This window comes from Pseudochaenichthys georgianus, chromosome 24, assembly GCF_902827115.2.
Source record: "Pseudochaenichthys georgianus chromosome 24, fPseGeo1.2, whole genome shotgun sequence".
NCBI lineage: Eukaryota > Metazoa > Chordata > Actinopteri > Perciformes > Channichthyidae > Pseudochaenichthys > Pseudochaenichthys georgianus.
Window position 1 is genome coordinate 14,410,824 of NC_047526.1, and position 9,996 is coordinate 14,420,819.

Below are 9,996 nucleotides of genomic sequence, written 5' to 3' on the forward strand. Positions count from 1 at the left end.
GATCCGGACTCGCGACAGGGGAAGCAAATACAGTCATCACAACACGTACCTTTACAGAGCTTCTAGGGAGATCGTCTCACAACCGTAGCTGTCAATCTGATCAAGACGTGTTCAATGGCATTCAAATGAGAAAAAACGCGGCTGAATCGGTTAATCCATAGGTTTTTAACGTCTATGTATAAAAAAATGATTGAATTTATAATCCATAATTCCATTTTTATGTAAAAATCGGAGAGCAAATGCTAGCTGCTAATGGTAGCCACCACAGCTAGCTGCCGCTTTAAATATTCCAACATAGCCGTTGTGCTTGTGTGATATGCCAACTCCATTTGGCAAAGACTGCAAATGACAATATCTTTGCGTTTTGGACTAACTTTAAAATATTCCCATGCTTTTGAAGACCTAGGGTGAGATGTTTTCGTTTGAGGGCTTCGTGCGCAATCCTGTGAGGAGGAGGTGGTAGCAGTTTCAGTCTCCATTGTGTTTGAAGTGCGATTGCGAACTGCTTGTTGCTTTGGGTGACCCACGTGTGTGTAGCGACGCGTCGACGCGGAAATATGTCGTCGACGATATTTTGAAGTCGTCGACGCGTCGCTACAGCACTATTGTTCAGGTACAAATGTAGTCCTGCAGCGCTTTTATCAGCCGTCCTCTCACAACGGTGGAAACGGGGTTGGACTGAGATGATCTTTAAGTGTAAAGGCCTCTGAAATGGAGGAACGACTTACTGCACCACTCCTCCTGACTGCCACATAAGCACCTCCTGAGCTGCAATTTATAGGCAGATGTAAAGCACTTTGTGAAGTTTCAAACTAGTGCCTGCAAGGTTACTTCCTGCCAAAGAGTAACAATGTCACTCGGATGAGAAATAGCACCTGGTAATATACGGCAGAGATTATAACACTCCATTATTCTAGGTACGTGAGACTGGAGTGAGTTGTGGCTGTGTGTGTGTCCATCTATACGTGTGTTGTACGTATTCACCCGTACACACCAACTCTGAGGGCTCTTAACTTAAAGTGTACTGTATATAGTTCTGGCCTTAATATATATGTAAAAGTAATATATTTTGATTAAATTGTCAGTGCTCTTACAAGATGCATTACATAACCAAGCCTTTAACAAACTTTACACACAAAACACAGAGATACTCAGCCAAGCGTACACACACGTGCGTAAGAACACACGCTCCACACACGCTACACACACACACACACACACACACATACTTAAATGGGATACTAGTCCCAGGGCAGAGATCCTGACTCCCAGGCTGATTTGTCTTCAAACCATCTGTCACCATCTGATCCTCCACAGGCATTTCCCCTTATGTACAACAACACCTTAACACACACACACACTTTCACTGGAACCTGCATCACGCTACAGCTAAACTCATAGTGTGTGTGTGTGTGTGTGTGTGTGTGTGTGTGTGTGTGTGTGTGTGTGTGTGTGTGTGTGTGTGTGTGTGTGTGTGTGTGTGTGTGTGTGTGTGTGTGTGTGTGTGTGTGTGTGTGTGTGTGTGTGTGTGTGTGTGTGTGTGGTGTGTGTGTGTGTGTGTGTGTCTATTTTTGGTTCCCAAGCTAACGCTCTGCGGAAGCATGACGTAATCATGTGTTCTCCAAACACTAGGCCTGCTCGATTATGGCAAAAATCATAATCTCGATTATTTGGGTCAATAATTGATATCACGATTATTAAAAACGATTATCCAAATACTTTGAAAACATCCATTTATTGAAAAAAAAAAAACAGTTGATTACCCTGAAGTATAATTCAACTGAAAAACCAATAATAAAAAAAAAGAATAATAATAATAATAATCATTTTATTTCGATTATGTTGTTTTCATAATCGTCGCAAGCCAACATCGTAATTGCGATTAAAATACGATTCATTGAGCAGCCCTACCAAACACCACATTCATTTTGTATCCTTTAGTTTGTAATTTCCAAGCTTCATTTGGTAGTGAGATGCAGAGCACTCAGTCATGCACAAATATGTAAATACAGTTCATACATAATTAAAAATGCAACATGAAGTGTATTCTGATAAACAAGCTGAGGGAGGGGCAAAGCTCTCCACTTTATTCGCCTCGACAGGGAAGAGGAGGAATTTCTAATGTAATTAAAAAGGTCAAAAGATTCATGAAACCAAAACCTGATTTTTGCTCAAGGTATTGCCCTTTTCCCTAGAGTACTTAAAAGCAGCTTTACTGGGTTTGACTGACAGAAAAATTCACAAAGTGAGGCAAAATGTGTTCTTCATCAATAGTGTCTCTGGTTTGTTATCCCTCACCTCTTTTGTCCCGAATTACTTTGTTGTGTGTGCTTTTCTATTCTGTCGCATTTGCATTCACTTGTTCCAGACCTTGTTCCTTCAGATGATTTAATTGGCTCAAAAACTGTTTACACAGACATGCGTTTCACCTCCCATTCCCCGTAGATGAATCTGTAGAGCAGTAAACAACTTCAGCGGAAGAAGAGGCTTTTTATCATTCGCACAGTGTTTACAACACAGCAGGAAGCTTGTAACATCCCTCGATCAAATCATGATTAAAGACTTGGGACAATCGGAAAAGCTGCGGCATGTTAAATCATGTCTGATGATGACTAATATCTCATGTTAGATATTTGTATGTCAAACCCATTTAATGTCTGCTCTTACCTGGCAAAAAACTCACGGTGTCTTTGAACCAATCACAGTGCCCTGGGTAAGCCATGGCGAGACAGTCCAGGACAATCAGAGCCTCCTCAGATGTTGCACTTTGATGTCGAATTGGGATAAATCCATTATGCACCTCAATTTTCTTTCAACGAAACATGAAACAGAAAGTCTCCGATCCAAGCCATGATTGCTGAATTAGAAAGCCAATGATTCCCTGGAGTAGCGACACTTGAGTGAAGTTATCGAATTGACAAATCATGTCACATCCAGGACTCTGCAGCCCCCAGCGAGGTGCTAATACTGCTGCTGCTGCTACTACAGTGTGACTCTCCCTGCCTGCACGCTCTGATAACTCCCGATGTGAGATGCACAGGGCACGAAAAAGTGCCTACGCCAGCAGCCCGGGCCAAGGCTGGGCCAGACAGCTTAAGCCCGGACCCATCCCATTTCACTTTCATTGTTTGTGTAACTGGGTCCGACCGGCCGCTTCCCAAACTGAGCACCCTGTGACCTCCACTGTCAGAGTGCCACCACAAAAACAACATAGAGGGTAAGTGTCTTTTATGTTCCCACAATCCACAGGACAGTGTTTGTGTCACACGCTCACAACTATCTGCCAGCATGTGTGGATATCAACTTTGGTGTCAAGTGCTGCACCACCATGCGCCCGATCACTGCCTTTTTCACAGAGAAGAAGACAGATAGTGTGACGGAGGAGATAAGACGAAAGGAAGAGGAAGAAACAGCTGGTCCAGTCGGAGGCTGTGACAGAGTCTGGCCATTTGCCGACGCTGAGGGGACTTTCAGCTGTGGCAGCCAGGGACGGGCCTGCGCTGAGGGCAAACACAAACTTACACACAAGCAGCGTGAGGCCGTCACAGAGGGAGAGGGTGCTGGGGAGAAGAGGGCGCATGGGAAATGACACGGGGCACCTCCTCTGCAATGATGTGGACCAAGTTGCAATTTAATAAAAACATGTATTTTGTGAGAAAGTCATTTTTGACCCTCATTTCAGCCAATCAGGAGAGTTTCTAAATGGTTTTTGGACATATCTGCATGATTATCTTTATAGGACAATATGCTGAACAGAATTTCAATTATTAGGCTCTTATACGTGTGACGACCGCTCCACACTACGTGGGGTGCCGTCTATTGGTGTGTGCTTTGTGGGTGTTCACAGGTTCCGGGGGTGATGAGCCGTACCTGTCGGACAGGAGACCTGCCTGGTGAGCTACACCTGGGGAAAAGGTTATAGGAGGAGCCCAGCCGGATACGTCTCTCTCACTCCTCTGGGCACTTTCTCTGCGCCAGTTTTGCGGACCTGATGCTGGTGTCTGTTTAGTTTGTTGTGTTCAAACAATAAACGATATTATTCGTACCTCTCGTCTCGCCTCCCTGCTTTATGTTACAGCCCACGAGCCGGGTTGTAACATACGTTTTATAATGAACCTCTTAAACAGGTTTAAACAAACGGTTAGGTTTCACCTACACATGCAGCACAAATTAGCTTCTCTTAGGAAGTGGAAAACGATTTCTTATGTGACATCAAACCACCTTAAAACTCTGGATCTAGCACACAGAACAGAATGAAGGAAGTCTCTTTTAACAGAAAGTGCTGAATGTTTCAGTGGAGATTATCTGTTCAGGACAAATAAGAAAGTCTTAGTCTTTTCATCACGTTCATGAATGACCTTCCAGCCAAACACATTATGTTATTCATAACAGAGACTGTGCTGTAGTAAAGTGAATATATGTTATAAATATATTCACTTCATATATCTGAAGTACCAGCATGGTGTCTTGTACAGCGTGGATTACATGTATTGACAATGTGTTTTTCAATCCAGGAATTGTGACATCCTTTTCCACAGAAGTCCCAGGGCTAGGTGCGCAACTAACAATTATTTGTATTACACTGTGGCAGACCTTACTGTATCTTAGGTAGTTTTGATATCACTTGCCCACAAAACTGCTCTAGCATTATGGGAAGAGAGAATGATGGTTGAAAGTCTCCAGCAGCAGACACACCCCTCTACAAGCACTGCTGGATATAAATACACACGCCACCTTCAAGGGTCTTATGCAGGCAGTAAGTCTCCCCCTGCAGAACACAAACACACATGCAGAGGGGTAATGTAAGTGCTCTGGAGGTGGGCAGCTGCACACTAAATAGAGGAAGAGACAGCTAGAATGATGGCAGTTGAGGCTGATTTGGCTATGCTAAGTACCCCGCTCTTTAAAAGCAACACTACTCCATGGCTAATGGGTGCCAACATCATAACTGTCACGAGACGAATGCTTGTTAGTGAGATAAATGGTAATTCCTGCAAAGTATTTTAGTGCAAAGTACAGGCTGATATTCTTCACCAGTGTTATGTTTAACAGCATTAGAATCACAGCGTAAATAATTTAAGATATCCAGTTCAGACGCTGTCTTCAAGTCCCCCGCTGATCTTTAACTATCCATTTGAAAGGATCAGCTAAAGTTGTTGTTATCTCTTCATGCGGTAACATAACGGATGAATATAGCAGTGAAGGGCAACTCTGGGAGGTACCGAGAGATCAGGAGAGTTATCTAAATGAGATCTCTGCCGTCCTGAGGACAGAAACGCGTGTGTCACAGTCGGAGGAAGAGAGTGTGCACATGTGTGAGCCTGGGTATGTGTGCAGCTGTGCGTCCCGACTTTAGAAGCACATTAAAGGCAAACCAAACGTACTGAAACTAAGTCTCTGATAGTGTCTCTTCTGTACAATGGGTTTCACGTGAATCTAAGATGAAATCTCACTGGAGGATTCAGAGTGTTGGCCTTACTATGAACCATGACAGACACAAAGGAGAGACAGTGCTTTCCCGTATCATTTAAGAGACCAGGATGTTGTTAAATGGGGAATGGCTGACCAATGTTGTCCATCCATTTCCCGCTACTTATCCTGCTCCTGGTCTTCTGCTGGACACTTACTAAATTACCCCAGACATTGTTTCCCCAGACTACATCCTCCAGCTCCTCCTGAGGCGTAACCAGGCTAGATGGAATATGTTATCCATTCAGCTTGTTCTGCGTCTGCTTTGAGTTATCAGTGCCTGAAATACCAACACGCCTCCCTGTCTGAATTCAAAGGAGAAACAATTCACTCCAAGATCTACATGCTTCTAACCCTTTCACTTCTATAGGTAAGACCAGACACCATCACATTACTGCTTCCTGAGGATCAATATTATTAATTGGCTACGACATTAAGTTCATGACCATAAGTTAAGGTCACAATATAGATTGACAAGTCAATAACCCCACCTTTGGATGTTAGCCTGCTTCCGCTTACCACTGAGCATTGAGCAAGTAGAAAAACATCAGGTTTCCCTGCCAAGAGTCAAACATCTAGAATTCATTTCCATTTCATTATTTATTAGGAGTTTAACTGTAAAGTGGAATGAACTTCAAATTACTTCAGTGGAAAGCAAGGATCAGTTTAGACAACTGCACACAACATTTCTATTTCATTAGCTATATTGATTTACATTTCGGGGAATTCAAAACTTTTAAATATACCGAATGATCCATCAGCGGTTTCTGTTTGCAATGCATGAAAAACTTAGATGAAATGGTTTTGTTTCTTAGCAGCTTAATGGATATTCATGTATGTGTTCAGATTTTATTAAATGGGCACTATAATGCTTTTTGGGGTTTTCCCTTTCCTGTAGTACGTCATATAGGTTTTTTGTGCATGCAAATGGTCTGCAGAGGCTTGAATCCCAAAGTTCCCTCCAGAGGGATTTTTCTCTCCCTCACACTCCCCCCCCCTGCCCGAAACGCCTCAATTGGACTCCTTTGTTTACTTCTCTACATAGTGACATCACTATGTAACGCGTGCGTTACTATTGGTTAGCACTCCAACAAATTGTGTGTGATATGCTAAGGGGCGGGACATCTCTAAGCGGTTGACCAATCACAACAGAGCCAGCCAGCTAACCAATCAGAGCAGACTGGGCTCTGGTTTCAGACAGAGGTTGAAAAGAGGTGCTGCTGCACAGACAGTATGAGAAAGACAAAGCACTTTTCAAACATTAAAACATGTCACAGTCGAGGCACCAAATACACACCTGAACCTGAAAGTGAGCATAATAGGGCCCCTTCAAGTGAATACTCAAAGAAGGAAGATCATTTTAGATGCAGAGATGGCAAGGTACCTTATTTGCCTCCTTGAGCTGTGTGCCACATCCACTGGTGCAGCTCCAACAGCTGACGTGTTTTTAAGGCCAAATCAGACTGAATTGTCAAGGTAGAGAGGTGGAATAGGAACACAACAACACATCATAAAAGATACCCTGCACAGAGGATCAAAATGTGACAAAATAAATAATTGAAACAGCAAGAAAGATTGTCAAACAAGTCAATGCAACCTGTTGTGAGACTTAATGTTTCTTGTGGTTGTGTAAGAGTAGATATAATAATGTTTCTATTCTGTACTTCATTCATTACTTTTACACTGATAAAGGGAGAATAACCATGTTGCAGTCCTGCTATCAACACTATCAAGCACGTGAAACGAAGATCGTGCCATATGTGATTAGTTTCAGAGCCCCAGGGCTAACATCTGTATGTAGACAGCATCCACGTCCAGACTGCTAGACACATGTTTCTTTTTTTTCAAATCTCGAAGTCTTTTCATAGACGGGCCATGTCAATGAGATGCAGTCAGACATTAAGGGAATGACTGGCACACAACTGTGTGTTGTACATTCTACAAGACTTTTACAGAACAGTAAATAAAAAACTGATTTCCGAAGTCCATTTTCCTTCAAGCATTGACTTTCATATTTTCCATCATATACCAGTTATTTTCTGATTTCATTTCATTGGAAAAAAGATAATGATAATAAAATAAGAATAAAGTACTTATATCTATCTGCATTTACAGATGCCAGCCTTCAATTCTCTTAAGGTACAACTACCTGAAATGAAAATAAAAGAAGATTGAATTATAGAATGATAGAAGATAATATGATAGAAGGCTTCAAGCCCATCTCCTACTGTAACTAACCGTGTGTGTGTGTGTGTGTGTGTGTGTGTGTGTGTGTGTGTGTGTGTGTGTGTGTGTGTGTGTGTGTGTGTGTGTGTGTGTGTGCGCGTCACAGCACTATCAAATGTGCCTTTTTACACTTTTACAAGGTATGAGTTATATATATTGTCACACACACACACAAATACATATGATAATTTGATATTTAAAACCTGCCTCAACAAACAAACCTGAAATAGCTAGATGAAAGTGTTAATTATCGGTCCGATATTAAGAATGATGACGTCATCCCGATAAACCCGATACCAGTATTAATAGCCCCGATAATATACAATATATTTTTGGGTAAAAAAAAAAGAAAAAAATACTGCGGTGTGGGTGGATTGGGATGAGGGGCGCTTGTTTTTCACTCGGCTCCTCCCGTTTTGCCAGTACTGTGGTATTAGTGGTTTAGGAAGAGGGGAGTTCTTCACAAATCCAGCGCTCCCTAATACTTCGAACCTGATCAGTCACCTGAAACATCGCCATCGCTACGATGGTGTGTATTGTCAATAATACAATACAAAGTAAGTGTGTGTGTGTGTGTGTGTGTGTGTGTGTGTGTGTGTGTGTGTGTGTGTGTGTGTGTGTGTGTGTGTGTGTGTGTGTGTGTGTGTGTGTGTGTGTGCGCGCGCACACTGGAGCTATGTGCAACTCAAGGCATATGCTCGAACCGGAGCTGCCTGGACGCTGCAATCATGTTGCGCACTATCCGTGCTGAGTGTGTTGACTTTTCGTACAATGTCCCGCTGTCTGGCTTCCTGCATAAAGTCAAGTGCTCGGCGCAGTTGTGGCGAAATGTCGCTCCTCTGTTTTCATTTAAACAGCTCCTTATATCCGTTAGCATCTGGTGCTAGCTAGCTGCGCTAACAACAACAATGCACGTAAGGTCTCTCTCTCGCTCGCTCGGGCCACACATACACACACCCTCCCGGTCCTCCAGATGGCCAGTCGGTGCCTGCCGGTGAGCGTGGAAGTGTCTGCCACAAGCGGGCGGCAGGAGCGGAGCTGTCAGCATCAGCTTGTAGATGGTATATTAAACTCGATGCGCTCTGAAACTACGGGGCGGCCAAGGAAAAAAAAATACACATGCGTTAATCGTGTTAAAATAATTAGTGGCGTACATTTTTTTTTATTATCAGTATCGGTCTTGAGAAGCAGGAAGTTATCGGTATCGGTTTCAAAAAACCAATATCGTGCATCCCTAGTTCATTTTGTTTAAAAGTAAAGAATACTTTGTATATTAGTATATAGTTGTCTAAATATGGCTCAGGATATTTAAACGTCTCCCCAGCCTTTCAATCTAATGCTCATATTTACAGATTTTCTAACATAAAAGAAAGACATCACATTGTAAAGCAAGAAAACATAAGGATAACTGAACTGATAATCATCCTGGTTATCAAAAAGTTGGAAGTAATCGATGTAGCTTCCGATCCTTCTGAGGTGCACAGCTGCAGCTAAACTCATGGTGTGTGTGTGTGTGTGTGTGTGTGTGTGTGTGTGTGTGTGTGTGTGTGTGTGTGTGTGTGTGTGTGTGTGTGTGTGTGTGTGTGTGTGTGTGTGTGTGTGTGTGTGTGTGTGTGTGTGTGTGTGTGTGTGTGTGTGTGTGTGTGTGTGTGTGTGTGTGTGTGTGTGTGTGTAAGCTATAGCCAAAGTGGATATATATCTATAAAACCTATTAATACGTGTTGATGCCGATAGAACCGTCCCTGTTATTACCTGTCTGCACTGTTCATACTTATCAGGGAGCAAAAGTATCCAGCTCCCTCTGTCTCACTGATTTGCTCCAGTGCACACTGTTATCAAGTGTTCAAACGGTGCTAAGAGCAATACACTACAGCTTGCTATACTCCTGAGTTCAACGGTCTGGCTATGTGAGGGGTGAAAGAAAAGTCACAAACCTATGAAACACACCATGAGCACCAGGTCTCTCAAGACAATACTTCATTGGAACTGCAGGGATTAGGTCCCTTTCTTATATCATTGTTCGAAACACATCTAACCAAACGGTACCAAGGATTTGACGATTTGAAGGACAAGAAAAGGTTATACTGGTCTAAATATGATTGAAAAAGATTGAACATAACTCAGTGAAGGATTCAGATAATGTTGAAATAATATTTTACGCTTAAAAACTACGTTCAAAGCAAATATACGGTGGCCGACAGCAAAAAACCCTTCCATTAGGAGAAATGCACTGCAGTTTCAAAAAGAATGCAAATAAAAGAAAACACATTCAAATGAAGAAACGTCTTTACCAACTTGACA

At 42.5% G+C, this 9,996-nt stretch overlaps 1 protein-coding gene across 1 annotated transcript in view; it reads right to left on the reverse strand.

The window, feature by feature from the left end:
* pak5 (p21 protein (Cdc42/Rac)-activated kinase 5) overlaps positions 1-3,982 on the reverse strand; it is a 49,070-nt gene extending 45,088 nt beyond the window's left edge. Inside the window, 1 exon segment of the mRNA XM_034075711.1 lies at positions 2,668-3,982. Coding sequence (XP_033931602.1) covers positions 2,668-2,722 — 55 coding nt within the window. The 5' untranslated portion in view covers positions 2,723-3,982.
* Between the last annotated feature and the right edge of the window lie 6,014 nt (positions 3,983-9,996).